This window comes from Plecotus auritus (genome assembly GCF_963455305.1).
Source record: "Plecotus auritus genome assembly, chromosome: 5".
Lineage (NCBI taxonomy): Eukaryota > Metazoa > Chordata > Mammalia > Chiroptera > Vespertilionidae > Plecotus > Plecotus auritus.
In genome coordinates, this window is record NC_137776.1 from 140,348,889 (window position 1) to 140,370,872 (window position 21,984).

At 45.9% G+C, this 21,984-nt stretch overlaps 1 protein-coding gene across 19 annotated transcripts in view; it reads left to right on the top strand.

The window, feature by feature from the left end:
• TJP2 (tight junction protein 2) overlaps positions 1 to 21,984 on the top strand; it is a 110,119-nt gene that overhangs the window by 60,578 nt on the left and 27,557 nt on the right. For all 19 annotated transcript variants that reach the window (XM_080669189.1, XM_080669202.1, XM_080669191.1 and 16 more), the window contains 4 exons: positions 14,283 to 14,336; positions 16,623 to 16,747; positions 17,906 to 18,008; positions 19,412 to 20,084. In XM_080669189.1, the coding sequence (XP_080525315.1) occupies positions 14,292 to 14,336; positions 16,623 to 16,747; positions 17,906 to 18,008; positions 19,412 to 20,084 (946 nt within the window). In that variant the 5' untranslated portion in view covers positions 14,283 to 14,291. The remainder of the gene's footprint in view (positions 1 to 14,282; positions 14,337 to 16,622; positions 16,748 to 17,905; positions 18,009 to 19,411; positions 20,085 to 21,984) is intronic.

Consider the following 21,984-nt stretch of genomic DNA (forward strand, 5'->3'; position numbering starts at 1 on the left):
ACTGTGAACACAGAGGCCTTAAGTATAATGTAATTATCTGCTGATGCTTCTTTGCCTCATAGCTTGTTAAAATTGGACGCATGCAGGGCAGGGCTGGGTTCAGATTGTGACTAGCCACCTAGTGCTTTGGGGCCAAGTGCAAGTTCTTAATATCTCAGGACACACACACATTCATATATGTACTAGAGGCCCGGTGCACGGGATTCGTGCACTGGTGGGGGGCGTGGCCTGTGGGGATAGGTCCACTGAGGGAGTGCCGCTCATCCAGGTCAGCCGAGGGGCTGTGGACCCGCCCTTTGAGCGGCTGCTCCCTGGTCCGGCATCTTCTGTGGGGCACTCGCCTCTCCAAGGGACCAGGTTGGGGCTGGGCCCAGGGACAATAGCCCTGAGAGGCAGCGGAATAGGCCTGAGTCCCGCAGCAGCCACGAACCCACCTCCCAGCCTCCAGGGTCAGCTCTGTGAGCCCAGTGGTGGTGCTGCTGCATGGCCTGCGGGCATCCAGAGGAGGCGGCAGGGAGTGAGGAGGAGGAGCCTGGGGCTTCTGCGTTGAACGTCTGCCCACTGGTGGTCAGTGTGCATCATAGCGACTGGTCGACTGGTCGTTCTGGCCGTTGCGCTGTTCGGTCCCTGGGCTTTTATTATGTAGGATAGGATAATGTATAATGACATGTATCCCATACATATGTGTGCGTGTATTTTAAATTAAGACTATTTTTTTCTAGAGCAGTTTAAGGTTTGCAGCAAGATCGAGGGAAGAATACAGAGATTTCCCATATACCCCCTGCCCCACCCATGCACAGCCTCCCCCATTATTAAGATCCCACACCAGAGCGGTACATCTATTACAGTTGATGAATCTACACTGACATGTCATTGTCACCGAAAGCCCATCGTTTACCTTACAGTTCACTCTTGGTCTTCTATGTGGGTTTGGACAAATGTATGACATGCATCCCATCATTATGGTATCGTACAGAGTATTTTCACTGTCCTAAAAATCCTCCGTGCCCTGCCTGCTTAGCTCTCCCTCCCTCCAACCTTCTAGCCCCTGGCAGCCACTGATCTCTTTATTGTCTCGTCGTTTTGCCTTTTTCAGAGGTTACAGAGTGGGAATCGTACAGTGTGCAGCTCTTTCAGATGGGCTCCTTTCACTGGGTCACATGCATTTCAGTGTTCTCCACGTCTTTTCATGGCCTGATAGCTCATTTCTTTCCAACTCTGAATAATGTTCCATTGTCTGGATGTACCGCCGTTTATCTCTCCACCTCCCGAAGGGCGTCTTGGTTGCTTCGACGTTCTGGCTATTCTGAATAAAGCTGCTCTAAACATCCGTGCGCAGGTTTCTGTGTGGACGTGAACTTTCGTTCCCTTTGGGTGAATACCAAGGAGCACAATTGCTGGGTCCTGTGGTGAGAGCAGGTTTACTAGTAGTTTTGTAAGAACCCATCCAACTGCTTTCCAAAGTGGCTGTATGGTTTTCCATGCCCGCCAGCGACGAAGGAGAGTTCCTTTTGCTCCACACCCTCACCAGCCTTTGTTGTCAGGGTTCCAGACTGTGGCCAGCAGTAGCTAACTCACAGGCTTGTGGGCATCCTGTGAGCAGTTGTATAGGGTCCTCGGTATGGTGCTCTGCTGCGTGTTTAATGACTTCCTGTCTTTGTAGCTCTCATAACCTTCTTATCTCTTGTTCCCAGGGCTGGTGTGTTTTAAGACTGCCACACTGTAGATTAAGTTATTTTGACATCTCTCTCCATGCTGAGGATGTGTGTGCTGAACATTTGATTGCGCAGGCACACTGAGTATGTGCAGCGTCCTGAAGGTTATCCCTCCTGGCTATGACCGTTCTGTTCCCTCTTCCTAGAAGGTCCACCCACCCAACACGTCAGTCACCCTCCAGCACTGAGCTCCTGTAGAGCCCTGAGTGGGAGGGTGGGCCTTCCCTGGGGCTGGTGCACACCCCTCCACCCACCCCCAGTGAATAACTTCCACCCATGCCATTGATTTCAGTTGCGATCCTTGCCATTACCCGTCACCCACCTTCCTCCAGCCCCTCATGGCCCTTTTTTTTCCATGAACATAATAACCTTGTTTCTCCTCAGGGCCTTTGCGTCTGCTGTTCCCTCTCTCTGGAGGTCTGTCCAGAGTTTCTTATCATTAGTTCTTTCCAGTGTCACATCTCATGGCCCTTACTGCTACCTGAGATTATAATATGCTTACTTGTTTACTGTCTGTTTCCTCCTTTAAACTCCTCCCTGTGAGGGAAGGATTTGGGCTTGTTATCCCCCCAGAATCTAGAACAGGATCTGACACATCCCAGAGGTTCCAGGAACGCTGGTTGCATGAACGAGCCTCGTATATTTATTTGTCCGCGGTTGTTGTGCAGCGCTGTGATTATGGTCCCACTTCCCGCCGGGGCTGTGACTGCCTTAGGGTGGCATTCAGTGTTGTCTTTCAATCCACAGGGCCAGTGGGTTGCTGCTCAGTAAATGTGTGTGAATGTGGAAGTTAGGAATCTTTGAGAAATAAATCCTTAAATTCTTGAGATCTTCTCAAGGAGGCAGCTGTCCACCACAAAATGTCCATCTGAACAACTCACTGCTGGTCAGAACAGGTTGCGGGGTTTGGATGGCCGTTCTCTCTGGCCTTTCTCAGGGTCTTGGCCCTGTGTTGTTCTTTAGGCCCTGAGAGTTCTCTCTCTCTCTCTCTCTCTCTCTCTCTCTCTCTCTCTCTCTCTCTCTAATGAGTTCATTGTTCAGAACTCATCCCAATGTCCTTTGCTCATCGTGAACACCCTGCACTCCCCACCCACTCTGACCAGATGAGATGCTGACTCTTGCCAAGCTTCCCGAGGGCTGTGCTGTACATGGATTGACCTTCATTTGATCCTCAGACCTTGCACATTGCACTTGGTAAACATTTGTAGAATGAGTGGTAGCGTATCTGCACACCCATGTTCATAGCAGCGTTCTTCACAACAGTCAAGAGGTGAAAGTAACCCAGGTGTCTCCATCGGCAGATGATAGATAAACAAAATGTGGTCTCTACGTACAATGGAATATTATTCCCCCCAGAAAGGAAGGAAATTCTGACAGATGTTACAAGGGTGAACCTTGACATTGTGCTAAATGAAATAAGCCAGACACAAAAAGACAAACACTTTATGATCCCCCACTTACGTGAGGTACCCAGAGTAGTCCAATTCATAGAAATGGTTGCCTGGGGCTCCCAGGAGGGGGAAGCAGGGAGTTAATGGGAACAGAATTTCAGTTTTGCAAGATGGGAGTCCTGGAGATTGTGCAACAGTGAGAAAGGATCTAATGCTACTGAGCTGCACGCTGAGGAATGGTTGTGATTTTATGTTGTGGGTTTTTTTTTTAGCACAATTAAAAAAATAGTGCAGGAAGAAACTGACTGCTGGAAACCTGGAATTCTTACATTGTAGAATGCCTTTGACTTCTGGGCAGTATGCATGAATTTAAGGGAAAAGGTATTTATTTCCTCACCAGGGAAGCTCACGTGATTTCCTGAGGACTGTCAGAGCGTAGGAGTGAGCTGCCTAAGCAACCCCTCTTTTCCTCCACCTGGATTCTCTGCACCTGGCACCCAGGGCTGAGCCTATACCTGCACAGCTGGCGTTGAGTCCTAGGCACTCTCAGTTTCCAAGATCCTCCTCCAGTAGGGTTCCTTTATTGTGTGTTTGTGTGTTTTGTTGTTGTTAATCCTCACCCAAGGATATTTTTCCATTGATTTTCAGGGGGAGTGGAAAAGAGAGAGAAAAAAGAGAGAGAAACATTGATGTGAGATAGACACATCGATTGGTTGCCTCCTGCACCAGGGCCCAGGCCGGGGAGGACCCTGCAACCAAGGTATGTGCCGCTGCCCGGAACCGCAGGCCGACACTCTATCCACTGAGCCAAACTGGCTAGGGCAGTAGGGTTCTTTTGTACTCTCTGTGCTCTTCAGTGTAAGGTTTGAAACAAACTTTCATTAATTTCCCATCCTGTTCTTCTGTTCCAGCACTTTTGAAGAACTTATTCTTGCCTTGGCCGATGTGGCTCAGTTAGTTGGGCATTGTCCTGTGCACCAAAAGGTCACTGGTTCCATTCCTGGCCAGGGCACATGCCCGGTTTGCAGGCTTGATCCCCAGTAGGGGGCATGCAGAAGGCAGCCTATCGATGTTTCACTCTTGCATCAGTGTTTCTCTCTCTCCCTCTCTCTTCCTTTCTCCCTAAAAATCAATACAAAAAATAAGTATTTTAAAAAAACAAACTCACTCTTGTAGAGTCCAAGGGAAGGAGAAGACATTTTGAGTGCCCATGTAAATTAGTACTTCGGCATGCACACTTGGTAGAGGTTGCCTTGTTTCAGCTGCCAAATAAATACTTGGTCCTCTGAGGTGTAGGTGGTACGATCCCCATTTTATAAAGAAGGCAACAGATAGCCATCCAAGGCTCGCAGCTAAGTGACAGAACAGATGGAGATTGCATCCCAGACTTTATGTCATTAAAACTCGCATTATTGCCTCTGTTCAGGTTATTTCCTCTAGGGTCCAAATTTTTTTTTTAAAATATATTTTATTGATTTTTTTACAGAGAGGAAGGGAGAGGGATAGAGAGTTAGAAACATCGATGAGAGAGAAACATCGATCAGCTGCCTCCTGCACACCCCCTACTGGGGATGTGCCCGCAACCAAGGTACATGCCCTTGACCGGAATCGAACCTGGGACCCTTCAGTCTGCAGGCTGACGCTCTATCCACTGAGCCACACCGGTTAGGGCTCTAGGGTCCAAATTTATTCACATCTCTACCTCAAAAACCGGATGGCACACTGCTCATGGCAAACTGCTTAGGTGCACTGGAGTGACATACATGCGGGAGTGAGAATGATCACCGGTTCCCGGAGACCATGCTTCCAAAACCCCACACCTCGATCTCAAACCCCAGGCGCCCCTTAACATCTTTTCTCAGTGTTCAGAGACCTAAAATGTGCTTTCCAACACTGACGCCTCCCTTCCCCTAAGGCAGTGGTTGGCAAACTGCGGCTCGCGAGCCACATGCGGTTCTTTGGCCCCTTGAGTGTGGCTCTTCCACAAAATACCACGTGTGGGCGCGCACGTACAGTGCGATTAAAATTTCGTGGCCCATGCGCACAAATCGGTTTTCGGCTCCCAAAAGAAATTTCAGTCGTTGTACTGTTGATATTTGGCTCTGTTGACTAATGAGTTTGCTGACCACTGCCCTAAGGTAGTAAAGACAAAGAAGCAGACAGGAGGCCCTTTGTTTTTCTTTTATCCGTTACATTTTCAGAAAGGTTGGAGGGAAAAGTGCCGAGTGAGCACTCTGTCCTTGACTTGGCTCTGAGTTGTACCAACTCCCCAAGTCCTATCTTCCTATAGCCATCAGACCTCATGATCTCCAAGGATGTGAAACATTGATCTTCATGCCTTTTAATTTCTGTGTAACATTAGCATTTCAGTTCACCTGAAATGTTCACAGCTTCTAGCCAGCTTACACCGTGTGTGTGTGTGTGTGTGTGTGTGTGTGTGTGTGTGTGTGTGTGATTATAGGAGGGTCAATATAAATAAATACTTCTGCAAATATTCCTTTCTATAGTATTGCTCTCCAATGTCCTACTTAGTTTCTGCTTAGATCCGGAATTCCTTGGTATGTCTAGAAGGAATGTTTACTCTGATGCTCTAGGTCCCTCGCATGGGCGAGAGGGAGGAACGGGAAGCTGTGAAAGTGAGGCACATCCAGGCTGCTTTCCTTCTCCCCCACAAGTGATGCTTTTCAGAGCGTTTGGCATCCCTGCTGTCTGGGTGTCACTGTGTGAGATGACCAGAGGCTTTGCTGGGAATGTGGGCCACTATTGTATCGGTCTTACGTAACCACGTGCAGGGATGGCAGTGGGCGCGCAGCCTGGAGTGTGGGCAGTGGCCTGGCTGGTCACTCCCCAAAGTGACCATGAAGACGGCTCAGGTCCTGCAGAGGATGTGGCTCCAGGCCGGTAAAAAGCTGGGGCTGTTGAAAGGCCATGTGAGTCTCTCTTTGCCAGCTCTCACCCCCCTTCTTTCCCAACCTTTCCTTTCAGGAAGGAGTTGCGGGGGGCGAGGGGGGGGGGCGGGCAGCAAAATCCCTCCCACCTTTCTCTGTGGGTTTATTCTTGCTGGCAGCTTTCCGTAACAAATTGGGAGATGCAGATGGTAGTCAGTCGTGGGCTTTTTAATTATTTGCCTCATTTTTAGCGGACTTCTGTGAAACGGATGGCCGCCCCCGGGATTTATGAATCAAAGGCTGCTGTTTCCCAGGGACTCTGGGAGCCGGTGGTACTTCCCGGGGTAACTTCATAGACCGCCGCGTGGAAGATGTTGGTGTGTCGGAACGTCTTGTTTTTTTGGGAAGAGCTTTTTGCTTCCTTATTCTGCAGAAATCTATATTCTTACTCTACGCTTAGGCTTCTAAATGAGAAGAAAAGGGTTTTCTCATGTCCTTTTTTGTGTAGTTTGGACAAAGGTAGTACTGTAACATGTAGGAGTGTTACTTTTGTGGCTTGGGATTTTTGTCAGGCATGTCCCTTATGAGCCAATTTTAATTCATCTTTACCTTGAGCTTTGGCCTCCATCACTGGGAAGCAGCAGTTTGGCTGTTGAGGGGGACACAGGGCACTGAAGACTTTGGGTATCTGTCTTTTGGTTGATGTTTAACATGTTTCTATATTCTTTATATAAAATACAGGATGTTCCCTGTTTGGCCAAGATTTTTCCAAAGGAAAGAAACTTTATAACAACTGGAGGGTATTTTTAAAAGAACAAATCAAATAACTATTTGTCTTTGTTTCTTTCTCTTTGTTTTTTGTTTTGTTTTGTTTTGTTTTTTCACGAAAATACCTTACTGTTAACACAGAGCTTTTCTATTTATGGTAGAAAAATGAGCTCTCTTAACTTCCCATGCCCTTTAGAAATGATTCCTTCTAATATCGAGGGGCTTGTTATTAATACTACTTTCATGAAAAATGAAAGTGACGAGAAAAAAGTGGGGACAAGCACACGGATCCCGGGCAGCTGGAACGTTGACTTGGGGTGAAAAGGATGCTTGGAGTCTCCGGCACCTTGCAGCCCCCAGAGCTACCCTCGTTCCCCACCTTTCATTCCCTTCCATGCCTCACACACCCTCTCACGTTACTGCTTCTGCCTCCTGCCTTGCCCTTCCTTCATTAGAAATGATCACCCTTTCTTCTGCTCTTTCACCTTGCAAAATCTGTGCTGCATTAGAGAATATTTGTGTGCATATATGCATAACCCATGGACACGGACAATAGGGTGGTAAAGGCCTGGGGTGGGGGCCAGGGTGGGCTAGAAGAGGTCAGTGGGGGGAAAAGGGGACATATGTAATACTTTGAACAATAAAGATTAAAAAACCCCACAATATTTGTATAGGGGTCTCCGCCAGGAATCAGGTAGCCCGTGATGTTGACTCATGTGCTCCCCCATTTTCTAACTCATGAAGTATTTGGTACACATAAAAGAATCCTATATCTAAATCAAAAGCATAATCATAACGCAAATCCCCGTGAGCTCATCACGCGTGTCCATGAACCTTCCCCAAGAAGAGCACAGACCTTGGTAGTCTTCCCTATCTCACTGTGCCTCGTTCCTCAGCCATTGCATCCTGAATTTCATCTTTCTCATTCCCTACACACATCCATACTCACAAATATCCCTAAACAAAAGATTAGTTTTGTTGGCTTCTCCTCCCCCCCCCCATTGTGATAAAAAATGCATAACCTAAAATTTACAGTCTTAGCCAAATTCTTACAAGTTCAGTACAGTAGAGTTAAGTGTGTTCACATTGTTGGGAATAATGATCTCACACTTGACGAATTCTTCTAGGATGTTTCTCACTCAGTGGTATGTGTGAGATGCATGTGTTGTAGTATGTGTGGCTCTAGTGTGTCTTCATTGCTGTATAACATTGCATTTTAATAATAGATCATGATTTTTATGTCCTGTCTGCTTTTGGTTGATACTTGGCTTGTTTCTAGGTGTTGGCTATTGAGGGCATTGCTGCTAAGAATACCCTGTTGTGTACCCTTGTGCACACATTCACCCATTTCACTGCGTCATGGAATATGGAATATCTTTATCTCTGACACATGTGTGCTTTCCCTATGGCCCTGCATGCAAAGTGCCCTAATGCTAAACAGCCGCCCCCTGGCATTCACACAGACATTCTGAATATTGATAGAGGTTCTCTGATCTGTGCACAGCCCAGCACAGGGTGGGGAGGACCCAAGGCCCGGGGTTCCATGTGAAAGGCATGAGCTCAGCTCTCAGCTATGCTGCTGCACGCTGGCAGCCTGCCCCCAGGGATGCGTGCAGAGCTGGTGTTCTGAGGGATATGTGTGATTATGGGGGGCGCTGTGTGCTTCTGAAAAGGTAAACCTGTGTAGAGAAGAGGCAGGGGAGACAGTGATTTGCTTTTGGGGCACACCTTGGTTGATAAACTCCACGTGGGCTTTGACTGTTTTACTCATCAATGTATCTCAAGTTCCAGGAACCACCTGTTTGGTGCTAGGGGTTGCTAATAAATATTTTCGAATGAACGAGTGAGTGAGGGAATGAAGGAAGGAAGGCTTTCAATGCATGAAGGGTTTCTTCTGAGACCTTTGCAAAAAGGTCACAGCTCTGTAGACTAAATAAATACACACACATAGTTACTGTATATTCTTGATGCTCAAAGGAGGTATTAAAATTTATTTTTCTCCAATTCCCTTACCTTTAAGATTTAAAATTTTTCACTTAGTTTAACAGAACATATATTCTTTTAATATTATGTTTAAGTAGTGAACACGTATGCCACAGTTTCTTAACCCTGAATAAGAAGAAGACCCTTGCAATTTGATGAGAGTCATATCAAACCTGGTGAGGCCTTTAGGCACCTGGTAAGGTCTGATTAAGAATTTGACTTAGTCCTATTGGTAGTGGTAGGGGATTAACCCGCTCTCTGGCAAATCTAATTTTTTTTTTTCACTTCTGCCACCTCCCCTTTACCCCACTAATCACTCCCTCCATCCAGTAGATTTGGGGCAAATCTAATTTAAATCACCCCTGCAGGCAGCACAGAAATCAAGACAGTGTAATCTCATTATGGAAGAACAGTGAATTTCAAAATCCAGGCTTATTCTACTTGGGCAACATTAAAAAAAATATATAGCAATTCATTTATTTGCCTAAGCAATAAAAAATATGTAAATCTAAAACTTTGGAAAGGGAGTGTGCTGTTGTTATTTTTAAAATAAAAATGTATTCTAAAAGTAATGTGCTCATATAAAAATATTTTTGCCATTCCACAGCTCTTGGGGGAAGTTTAACATTTTTTTGGTATTTATTCTTCTAGTCTTTTCCCTATAAGCATATATATGAAGACAGGAATGGAAACATGGATGTTTTGTATCTTGATCCCCACAGTAGACATTTAAATATAGAGCTCTATGTATACATATATGTAACTGCTCTCCTATTGTTGGATATTTTATGATTACCTATTTAAAAAATATAATCAGATATAAACAAGTTTATACGTATGTTTTTGTGCACTTGTGCAAATATTTCTGTAGAATAAACTTCTAGAAGTGGCATTGTTTGGCCAAGGGATATGCAGATGTTACATTGTGGTACGCATTGGTAATTTGCCCCCTGGAAGTTTTGTATTAATTTGTATTCCCACTGCTTCCCAACAATGGACAGACCAGAAAATGAAAAATTCTCTTTAATTGAAAACATAGTCATCATGATGAAGAAACTTTTAAACAGATGGATGGAAGTTAAATAATTCTTTTCAGTGCCCCCGCATTTCACTGTCGGTTCATTTAACCAAAATATCACTCTCTTTTTGGACACTCAACCCCATAGCATAGCTTAATCCTAGTGGGGTGATTGCCGTGATATTGGTTAGTTTTTCCTGAGCCAAACCAGCTATGGGTAGTTTTTGTGTTTTTAAAAAATTCTTTTCTGCTCTGTTAATCAACAGGTATTGTTTTAAAGATCTTAACTGTACTGACTTAAGGCTTCTATTACTGCTCTTTAGAAGTTGGCTGTCATTCTAAGTGTTGTTCTTTTAGTAGTAATCTCTTCTGTCTAGCTGCTCTCAAGTCACTGTATCTTTTTCTGACGTGATAGTTCCATGTGTTTAAAAGGGTTTTTCTTTTATTTCTTACTGATTTTTAGAGGGAGAGGGAGGGAGAAACATTTATGTGAGAGCGTAACAAGTGGCTGTCTCCTGCACGCCCCCTAGTGGACCAGGAATGGAACTGGCAACCTTTCAGTGCCTGGGACCATGCTTAACCAATTGAGCCACACCAGTCAGGGCTCTTTCCTTTTTAAAAACTTGCCCTCCTTGCCATGCACTGGGCTTTCTGAACCTGAAACATCCTCAATTCTGGAAAAGTCAGTATCTCTTCCGGTATTGCATCTCTCCTCCACTCTTATCACCTCCTTCAGAATATATAATTAGACACACTGTGATCCTTTGTCACTCTTTGTCCTGTGTTCACTTTTCAAATACTTGGTGCTGCATCCCAGTTAATTTCTTCACATCTGTCTCCCAATTCATGGATGAGTGTCTTCACTTGTGCGTAGTATGTGCTTTTTAAAAAAATATATTTTATTGATTTTTTTTTTCTTTTTTTACAGAGAGGAAGGGTGAGGGATAGAGAGTTAGAAACATCGATGAGAGAGAAACATCCATCAGCTGCCAGCACCAAGGATGAGATGTGTCCATGCCATCTCCCTCTGCCTGGGTTTTTCCCCTAATCCATCTACTTCGATCTGATCTCCATCTTGTTTGGACCCTACAATTTATCTCTCTTCCCAGCAGCTCCCAGCAAACACCTGCTTTAGGGCTGGCTTATCTCTCCAGCTTTGAGCTGTCTTGGCATTTCTAGCCTTTAAGGATTTCCCTTCAAGGCAGTCTGTACTAAGGCATTATTATTATTTTTTAAACGATGCCCACTATTTTCTGGTTTTTCTAGACATCTATTTTGGAATATTGTTACAACCTGAAGCCCCAGTGGTCTGTACAGGCAGGCATTTTCATTTTTCACATCCAGCAATACTGATGGAAAAAAGGGATTTCACAGATTACACAATTGAACACTTTTTGTGATAAGACCGTAGATTCTTTTACATATAAAAATGCAGAAAACTTGCCTAGGAGATTGCCTTTGATAGGAAGAGCAGAGACTGGTTAAAAAGGAAAGCAAGCCCTGGCTGGTTTGGCTCAGTGGATAGAGCGTCAGCCTGCAGACTGAAGGGTCCCAGGTTCGATTCCATCAAGGGCACATGTTCAGATTGTGGGCCCGATCCCCAGTAGGGGGTGTGCAGGAGGCAGCCAATCCATGATTTCCTCTCATCATTGATGTTTCTATCTCTCCCTTCCTATCTGAAATCAATAAAAATATATTTTAAAAAAAGAAGAATGAAAGATAGCTGATTGGAACTATCTAATTCTCTCTTTTTTTAAAATAAATCTTTATTCAGATTATTACAATTGTTTCTCCTTTTTCCCCCCACAGCTCCCCTCCACCCGGTTCCCACCCCACCTTCTGCCCTTACTTCCCCCCCACTGTCCTCATCCATAGGTGTATGATTTTTGTCCAGTCTCTTCCTGAACCCCCCCTTACCCCTTTCCCCCTGAGAATTATCAGTCCACTCCCTTTCTATGCCCCTGATTCTATTATATTCACCAGATTATTCTGTTCCTCAGGTTTTTAATTCACTTGATTTTTAGGTTCACTTGTTGATAGATATGTATTTGTTGTTCATAATTTTTTTCTTTACTTTTTTCTTCTTCCTCCTCTTCTTAAAGAATACCCTTCAGCATTTCATGTAATCCTGGTTTGGTGGTGATGAACTCCTTTAGGTTTTTCTTATTTGTGAAGCTCTTTATCTGACCTTCAATTCTGAGTGATAGTTTTGCTGGGTAGAGTAATCTTGGTTGTAGGTTCTTGCTATTCATCACTTTGAAAATTTCTTGCCACTCCCGTCTGGCCTGCATAGTTTCTGTTGAGAAATCAGCTGACAATCGTATGGGTGCTCCCTTGTAGGTAATTAACTTTTTCTCTTGCTGCTTTTAATATTCTCTCTTTGTCTTTTGCTCTTGGCATTTTAATTATGATGTGTCTTGGTGTGGTCCCTTTGGATTCCTTTTGTTTGGGGTTCTGTGCGCTTCCTGGACTTGTAAGTCTATTTCTTTCACCAGGTGGGGGAAGTTTTCGGTCATTATTTCTTCAAATAGGTTTTCAGTATCTTGCTCACTCTCTTCTTCTGGCACCCCCATAATTCTGATGTTGGTACGCTTAAAGTTGTCCCAGAGTCTTCTTATACTATCTTCAACTTTTTGGATTTTTTTTTGCTTTTTGCTTTTTCGGTTGAGTGTTTTTTGCTTCTTTGTATTTCAATTCTTTGACTTGATTCTTGTGTTCCTCTAGTCTGTTGTTGGGTCTCTGAATAATATTTTTTATTTCTGTCAGTGTATGTTTAATTTCTAGTTGGTCCTTTTTCATATCTTCGAGGGTCTCGTTATATTTATCGGCCTTTTCTAGGATATTCTTGAAAAGCCTTATAACCGTGGTTTTGAATTCTATATCCAGTCGTTTGTTTTCCTCCATTTCTTTCGTTTGTGATCTGTTTCTTTGACGCTGCATTTTCACTGCTTCCCTGAGTTGGTAGGGTAGATTTGTGTGCTAGGTTTGCTATATGGCCCAGTGGGTCGGCCTCCCCAGTTAACCTGAGGTGGACACTCTTGGTGCACCCCTTTGTGGACTGTGTGTACAGCCTTGTTGTAGTTAAGTCTTGATTGTTGTTGGTATCACTGGGAGGAATTGACCTCCAGGCAAGTTGGCTGTAAGGATCAGCTGTGTCTACGCTGGGAGAAGTTCGGTGCTAGAGACAGCCTTATAGGATTAGACTTGCCAAATTGCAATAGCCTCTGTGCTCAGCTTGGATGGGTGGAGTCTCAGGGCGGAGCAGACAGTCTTGGCTTCCAGTCAGCCTTGCCCTTGCGCGCGTGCGCCTGCAGACCTCTGCCTTCCCCGGCTCCCGAGTCTCTGCCCGAGAGTCCAGATTCCCCCCACAAGAGCGTGGGTCCCCAGGGACTCGCCTGGAACTGGGGTTCAGTGCAGTCAGAACTGGGGCTCAGTGCAGTCAGGAGCTTCTGACTCCCTTCCACTAGGGAAAGCCTGTGCCAACCTTGCAGCCTTTGTGTGCACTGGCATGCATGCGCGTCCAGACCTCTGCCTTCCCCGGCTCCCGAGTCTCCGCCCGAGAGTCCAGATTCCCTCCGTAAAAGCGTGGATCCCCAGGGGCTCGCCTGGAACTGGAGTTCAGTGCAGTCAGAACTGGGGTTCAGTGCAATCAGAAGCTTCCTACTCCCTTCTGCTAGGGAAAGCCTGTGGCAACCTCCGCAGCCTTTGTGCACACTGGCGCACACACCTCCAGTCCCCTGCCCGCCGGGGCTCCCCCGGGTCTCCCCCGGGTCTCCGAGTCTCCGGGTGCCTTTCTCTCTACCTGACAGTCCAGACTCCCTCTGTATGAGCCTGGGTCCACAGGGTTTCTCCCAGGACTGGGGTTCAGTGCAGTCAGAACTGGGGTTCAGTGCGGTCGGGGGCTTCCTTCCCCCTTCCGCCAGAGAAAGTCAGCCAGGCTCTCAGCCGCCCTTCCTCTCTGCACGCACAAAGACCCTTTGCCGTACCTCCAATCTAATTCTCTCTTTTTTAAAAAATATGTTTTCACTGATTTTTTAGAAGGAGAGGGATAGAGAAATAAACGATCGTCTGCCTCCTGCACGTCCCCTACTGGGGATCAAGCCCGCAACCCAGGCATGTGTCCTGACCAGGAATTGAACCGAGGACCTCTTGGTTCCTGGGTCATCACTCAACTGCTGAGCCACGCTGGCCAGGCTAATTCTCTTTTTAAGGTATTCTGTAGTGACAGTGTTTTGGAGTGGTGATCATAAAAAGGCTCCACATAGAATATTCTATTCTTTTTAGAGCATATATCTCACTATGTATTTCAGTAGTTTTCCAGGATTGTTAAGAATGCCATTTCATTGCAGGAGAGAGTGTTTGCAAATAGGCAGCATAATGTTCCCAAACACACCAACTTTTGGTATACTCAAAGTCTAAGCTGAACTTCTTTATATGGAGCTATTTTGAATTATGGTTTCATTTCTAGCATTGAAACGTTTGAGGTTCTAATCAAATTGGTTTTGCTTGTTGTACACAGGCCCCAGGGATGGAGGAAGTGATATGGGAGCAGTACACTGTGACCCTGCAGAAGGTGAGTGCCGCACGTGCCGTACAGGCCACAGTCACGTTCCCGTGTTTACAGATCGCAGGCCTTGCTTGTTTTGCCCTGAACACAGTGTTTTCCCCTTCAGGTGGACAGTGCATTGTAGGGAATAGCTGGCAGTAATTACCGCATCAACCAGGATTTGCATGCTATTACATTGTTTTGGTTAAAGTCTATATAACATAGAAGATTCTAGAGGTTATTTAGTGCATTCATCTATTTCCAGACAGAACTGGTTATGAAAAAATAGAGAAAAAGAGGGGAGGAATGGAAATAACCTATAGTGTTTAAGGACATTAAGGTAGCCTCTGCAACTCTACTAACTTTGATTGTAATATATAGAAAACTTTTAACTCCTTCTGTGAGTTTGAAGTCTAAACTAAATTTAAAACATCAGGAGACATGGGCTGTTTGCCTTTCTCACTCCTTACGGTATTAAGAGGTGTTGAGTTAATTAGATGTAAAAAAAAATCCCCTCATCCAGTGGTATTGAAGGTAGAAGTAATATATTTTACTTAATTTTTAAACAATTTAAATACTTCTATTGATTTTAGATACAAGAAGGGAGGGAGGGAGAAAGAGAAACATTGATTGGCTGCCTCCTGCACGCCCCCTGCTGGGGATTGAGCCCTCAACCCAGGCATGTGCTCTGACCCAGAATCAAACCAGAAACCTTTTGGTGCATGGGACATGCTCAACCAACGGAGCAACACCTGCGAAGGCCAATTTACTTAGTTTTACAAGTCATCTCAGAGGTTTTGCTCCTCTTGATTAAATGAGGTAATACAAACAGCTTCCAATGCAGGGAGTCATAGCTTAAGAAATGTTAGCTCCGTTCCTTTTTACTCTGACAGCAGATTTCAAGGGAGGCCTGTTAGCATTAACCCCACTCTAAACACGCGTAGCCCCAACAGTGGGTGAGTGATTTCTGTGCAGCTGAGCTGGACTAGAGCTACACTCGTGGTCCCCAAGTCTCATTCCATCAAGCCGCCTTGGTCAGCATCGCTGTGATTTTCCTGGGCCCTGAGGGTCTTACTCCTGCTCTGAATCCCTCCAGTCTCTGTCACTTCTTAGGGGAACGGTCAGTTCCTTAAATGGAGTCTTCCTCCTTCAACTTCTGTCTTTAATGAAATTTTGGTTTCTGAGTAAATATGTATTAAACTAATCCAGGTAAGGAAAAACACACACAGATCAGTGTTCAGGTCTGAAACTTCCGGGGCAGTAACCATGGTTTCATCGGTTGAGGCGTTCCCCCCGTAGGCCTCCTTTTTCAGTTCTGTCTCTTCCCTGTGCCCTTCCACCAGCATTTCACATACCCCTTCAGTCTGGCAAAGGGGAGAGACATCTCAGGCCTGGTCTGAAGGATGGTGCTGCCTCTGTAAAACCAGGCACGGGTGATGGTGCTGCCATACCCAGAGCCATGTGGTTAGCTGTGGGCAGCCCAGCCCGTTTTGTGTTGGAGACGTTTGTCCCCATGGTGGGCCCCAGGTGGGAACTTTTCTTGAGGGGAAATTTTTTATTCTCTGAGGAGATTTTCACATAATCAAACTCTGCTCTAGGGGTATAGTCATATCTACCTATATCATCCGGATGATACCCGGAGGCCTAGCTTTCCTGAACACTGAACTGAATTAGGATTCTGTGTTATCTGGGCTCTCTGTTACAGTTCTTGACCATGGAGGTAATGAATCTGTATTCCCATTTTATGTGGATGTAGAAAAGAATTTAAGGCTTTGCTGTCTCATAAGACCTCAAATCTAAGTTTATCTTCAGACTTTATCTTTAAAATCCGTTTACTTATTTTTCACCCTATATTTAAAACGGACCCACCAGCTCCTCTAATTTGGGAGTGAAAGGTATTCTTTACAAAATACGGTTTCAGCGTGGATTCAGTGGCGCCTGAAGCTGTTCCAGCTCAGGCTGGGATTCGAGAACAGGTAGGATTGGTTATGCAACGAGCATGGCCCTATTCGGACAGAAAGTGTTATTTCCCATCCCCTGCCAGCTTCTAGGGATAACGCCAGTCAGTGCTCTCCATCGTCCCCAGCCTTCACGAGGCTGTTTCTTTTAGATAAGGGATTTCCCGCTATAAACCTGTCAGCTAACCAGGATGCCGCTTTATTTTGTTTCTGTGAGCCCGCCCTTCCTGAGCTGGGTCTGGTGATTGGGTCGCCCTTGACTTCATTGAGTGCTTGTAATAAATCCTGAAAGCCACTTACGGAAAAGGTTTTTGTTTGTTTGTTTTTAAGTTTTTCTCTTCATTTCAATGAACAGGATTCCAAAAGAGGATTTGGAATTGCAGTGTCCGGAGGCAGAGACAACCCCCACTTTGAAAATGGAGAAACGTCCATCGTCATTTCTGACGTGCTTCCCGGTGGGCCCGCCGACGGGCTGCTTCAGTGAGTGGCCGCCCTTCCCGCCCCAGCCCCTGCAGCCCACTGGGTCGGCCCCAGACAAGATGCTGTGGGTGGTGTTCATTATAAAATAATATTAAAAAAGCATATATTTATATATATGTATATCTGTATGTGTGTGCTTTCATATACATACATGTGAATTTATGTGAGAATTAAGGCCATAGCACATCAGTCCTTTGGAGCATCCAAATAGAGGGAGGAGAGCAGTGGTTCCTTAGGAAGGTAGTTCTAACGATCACCGCTGTCATTCCTGGGCGTAGGGACCATGTCTGAACATGGAATAGAAGATTGGCATTGCTTCCCCACCGCCCCCCGCCAAAGCATACCCAACACTGCTTATTTTAAATTACATTCATTAAGAATTTAATGAGGATACTCTGGCTTAATGCTTGTCTGCTTTGTAAGAGGGAATGTGGAAACTGGGAAAATTTACTCCATGAAAACACAACTTTTCCAACTGCCACCCTTTTCCTGGTCTGAAGAGAGAACGCTGTTTGAAAGAATGCATCTCCAAGCCCCTCACCATCATTTCTCAGGGCAGAAGCGAAAGTTAGTCACGTGACTGCCGTGGCCAGACAGCTCCAGAGTGTAGGTTCTATTGGCATTCCAAGTCTCCACATGGTCCTATCGAAGTTTGTAGTGTTTCAGAGAGGAGAGGAGAATTTTGCAATAATTTTTGGGGTGAGAGAAAGGTAAGAGGGTTCTGTGACCTCAAAATTTCTTTATGACTCTGAGGCACGCTCTTGACTTCTTCCCGTCCAGAGCATAAGTGGATACAAAGCTTTGAGGGTCTGTGTAGACTTCCTGAAGCCCTGTGTGCACCGGGGTAAGGAGGCCGGTGCAGGAGGCCCTTGGTGCTCAGACCTCGCCATTGTCAGGTGGCTCCTGGGGGGCCCCTGTGGTTTGGGTCCTTCTCCCCACTGTTCTCGGTAGACACAGTCGAAAGTGGGCTGATGACTCCTGGGTTCCTGCCTTGGGAGAGCTCACACTGACTTGGCTGGTGAAGCCTTGGGAGTCCTCAGACATTGAGCCCTTCAATCCGTATTTCACATCCATTTGCTGCCTCTGTTTGTTCCTAAGTAAAAGATTGACTGAATAAATGGGAGTTTTTCACCTCCCGTTTTTATTTTTTGTTTGCAGAGAAAATGACAGGGTGGTCATGGTTAACGGCACCCCCATGGAGGGGGTACTCCATTCATTCGCCGTTCAGCAGCTGAGGAAAAGTGGAAAGATCGCTGCCATTGTAAGTCCTGGGTTTATTTCCTCTCGCCTCAGTAGAATTTTGTTTTTATGCCTAGAAGAAAATGACCACTTACCTTTAGGCACTTGACATACCTACATAATCTAGGGGCCGCTACCTCTTGTATCCTCAGTACTTTAGGAGGGCGATGTAGTGGATGAGGTAGAGGCGTATGTAAATAATGCCTCCCTGCCTCTTTCTCGTCTTTCTCCTCACTTCGTATGACCAATGATTCTTTCATCTGAGTGAGTTTTACCTTCAGGGTCAGGTTAGACAATTATTCTCCATGAGAATTGCCTAGATTGAGAACAGTGATAAAAGAGCATTCATTTAGAAAATACATCTTAGCTCAAAAACTCATTTGTAAAGGCCCAAACAAGATGTTATATCTTCATAAACTAAAGTTTCTTAGGAGAAGGTGGCCATCTGTAGCATTCATTCCTTTGCTCTCTCATTCATGTAGCAGACATTGGTTGAGAATCAACAGTGAGCCAGATGCCACGTGGCCCTGGAGCAGGTCTGCCCCACACTAGCGGGGCCCTGACACAAAGCGAGAATTTCGAGTATAGTGAGTGTAAGGGCAGTGCTAGGGGATGCACTGGGTATGTGGTATTTTATTTTTTTAAACTTTATGTTATGAAATTTTTCAAACAAAAACTCCAAAGATTAATGTAATAAACACATATATCTTCTACATGTTAATATTCTGCCATATTTACTTATTTTTTTCTCCATTTGTGTATAAAAACACATACATATTTTTAGTGAACCATTTGAAGGGAAGTTGCATACATGGCAGTTCAGTTCTATTTCAGCATATGTCTTTTCTAAATAAGGACATTCCTCTACATAACTGCACTATGGTCCTCTCTAAGAAAATTAACAACTGTGTAACATCATCTAATATCCAGTCCACATCCTAAGATTTCTTTGATAGACTTTTTTTTCTTCCCCCTGGGATTCTATCAAAGTTCATTCATTGCACCTGACCTTTGTCTTTTTTGTCCTTTTTAATCCTGAAGGATTCCTCTTTCTCCCACCACTTCCCCTAATCTCCCCCACCCTCCCTTTTAATGACACTAACTTTTAGAAGAATCTAGACAGTTGTACATAGACTGTCTCACTTTCTGGATTTCCATTTTTGTAACTTAGTGACTTAGAGTCCCTTGGTACTTTTCACACTCTGAGTAGAAGCAGATTTTGCAGGCATTGTGTTGAGACCTTTATACTCATTGTCTTACTTGATTCTCGACCCTATGAGGTCTTTATTGTCCCTGTTTTCCAGATAAGGAACCTGAGGCTTAGGGACACAGTTTTACTGGAAGGAGAACCAGAGCTTTTAGCCGTTACATTCTCTTACGTTGAATTGTGATTGTCCTATCTCCCCTCTGTGCTTTGGTTAACAGGTGGTCAAGAGGCCCCGGAAGGTCCAGCTGGCCCCGCTGCAGGGTGGCCTTCCGCTCAACGAGGAAGACCGGGCTTTCGAGGTGGTGGATGAGTTTGACCGGAGAAGTGCCCGCAGCGGGTACAGTGAGAGGAGCCGGCTGCACAGCTGGGAGAACAGCCTGGAGAGGGGGCATCCCCACGACCGTCCACGCAGCCAGGAGCGGGACCGCGGCCGGAGCCTGGAGCGGGGCCTGGACCACGGTGACTATGGCCGAGCCCGAGACCGGAGCCGTGGCCGGAGCCTGGAGCGGGGCCTGGATCATGATGACTATGATGGAGCCCGAGACCGGAGCCGCGGCCGGAGCCTGGAGCGGGGCCTGGACCAAGATTACTATGATGGAGCCCGAGACCGGAGCCGTGGCCGGAGCCTGGAGCGGGGCCTGGACCATGACTATGGGCGAGGCCGAGATAGCAGCCACGGGCGAGGCCGGAGCATTGACCAGGCCTACGACCGGGCCTACAGCCCGGACGTGGAGTACAGGCACAGGGGGCAGCCTGATGCCCGCTACAAGATGTCCCGGAGCTGCGAGCACCTCCGCTTGGGCAGCCCCACCCCTGAGCCGAGAGGGCGGCAGGACCGCGACGCTGACAAGCCCATCGGAGTCCTTCTGACAAAAAGCAAAGCAAATGAAGGTATGACAGCTTGGTGAAGAAAAGCACTCGGATAATAACAGCTAGCTCTGCCATGGCACTTGCTGTGTGCCGAGCACTGACCTGCATGTGCTTCGCACCGAGTAGCTCATCCCATCCTCATCACTACCTCACGTAGGAGTTAGGACATCTTCATTTTATAGACGAGAAAACTGAGGCACAGAAAAGTTCATGGACTTGCACATTGAACTACTAGCACAGGCTGCAGAGATCTGGCTTTTAATTACAAGGCCAGTGGTTCTCAAAGCAGCACAAGCAGCACCTGGGCACATGCTAGAAATGCAGATTCTCAGGCCCCGCCGCTGACTCAGAAACACTGGGGTGGGAGGGAACCTGGAATCTGTTAGCCAGCCCCCCTGATGAGCCTGGTGCAGCTTACACTGATGAGACCACAGGAGAGAACAATAGCATTTTGGTTGCATTTTTCCTCTATGCCAGGACCTAACACTGTGTGGTATGTTGGAATTTGAGAGTTCAGAGAAGTTTTTGGTATGCCTAGGATAGCACAGGACCTTGGGCCTCAGGAATGGAAAAGTACCCAGTGGCTAAGGTAGCCAAGTTATGGCCAGGTGGCCAGAAGGAAGGCCAGATAAGCTGACCACAAGAATGTACCACCCCTCCATTCCCAGCTCAAAAAAAAAAAAAAGTGCAGAATTTTCTCTTTCTTCTAACGACTTGCTTTTCCTACCCTGACATGGAACATTCCACAAGCCCACCTTTTTCTAAAAGCCATCGTTTTGTGCAAACCCGCTTTGTCCCCAGCTTATAGAAGCACCTAAGCAGAGCCGGGCCCTGAGCCAGGTGAGAGGACCTTCCTTTCCTCTGTGTTGTCTCCCTCAGCTTGTGCTGGTGCTTGAGCGTAAGCTTAATAAAATCTGCCTGGCGATTTCTTAGGGTTTCCTCTTACATTCTGTCTTGGGAAGCCAAGAGCCCAACGCTGGTAACACGCCCAGGCACGAGGTGGGCAGTGCCAGGCTGCCGGTCCCACGTTCCGTCCTGGAGCACTGGCACAAGTCACATCCAGGGTTCACTAAAACCCCGTGGGGCAGCGAGGGAAGCTCCTAGCCCCTGCAGTTTAGGTGAGGATTCTGGAACTCCGAGGGGAAGCAGCTTGCCCACACCTTGAAGCCAGTGGGTGGTGGAGCTAGAACTCAAGTTTCCATAGGGGAGAGGAAACAAGCAGGTGAATGGACGGGGCCCTAGAGCCCGTGGTGTGATATTCCTTGCGTTGGTTTTTGGCTTCTGACTTTTTACAGTCCTTGTAACAAGTCTTTTCTCTTGTTCTCTAATTGTTCTCCTTCCAAAGGGGAAAAAAAGGAAGCAAAGTGAAAAACTTAGTGCTGTCCAGGTTGGAAATTTGCCTTAAACAGCCTATCTCTGAGGAATATGCGTCTCAGGAGGTTTAAGGATTCTATAGACTTTTTCTAACCATTTATAATGACATTAATTCATCAACCCACAAGAATTGCAAAACCGTACTAAGTACAGTGTTTTTTGTTTTTTTTTTTTTTCTTTTGAGAGCAAATTCAACGTCCATAAAACCTCAGAGCTATACTTGTTTTAGTTAAATACTTTATTGCTTTGCCTGGTTTGTTTACCCCTTTTCTTCACACACTGAAATGTTTTCAGTGCTAAACCCCACACAACCTACGCTGTTACAGATGAAGGCCTTTCTGTGGGCAACTGCATTGCCAGCAGAATGGTTTTTTATCTCCCCAACATTTTATTTCGAAAAGTGTTCATTGTATAGCGAATACTCATACATAGTCTTCACCTAGTTTTAACATCATTAACACATTTAACAGTTGTTAACATTTTGCCACGTTTGTTCTCATTCTCCTTCCCTTTTCCCCCTCCCTCCTGCTCCTTTTCCCTCTCCCTC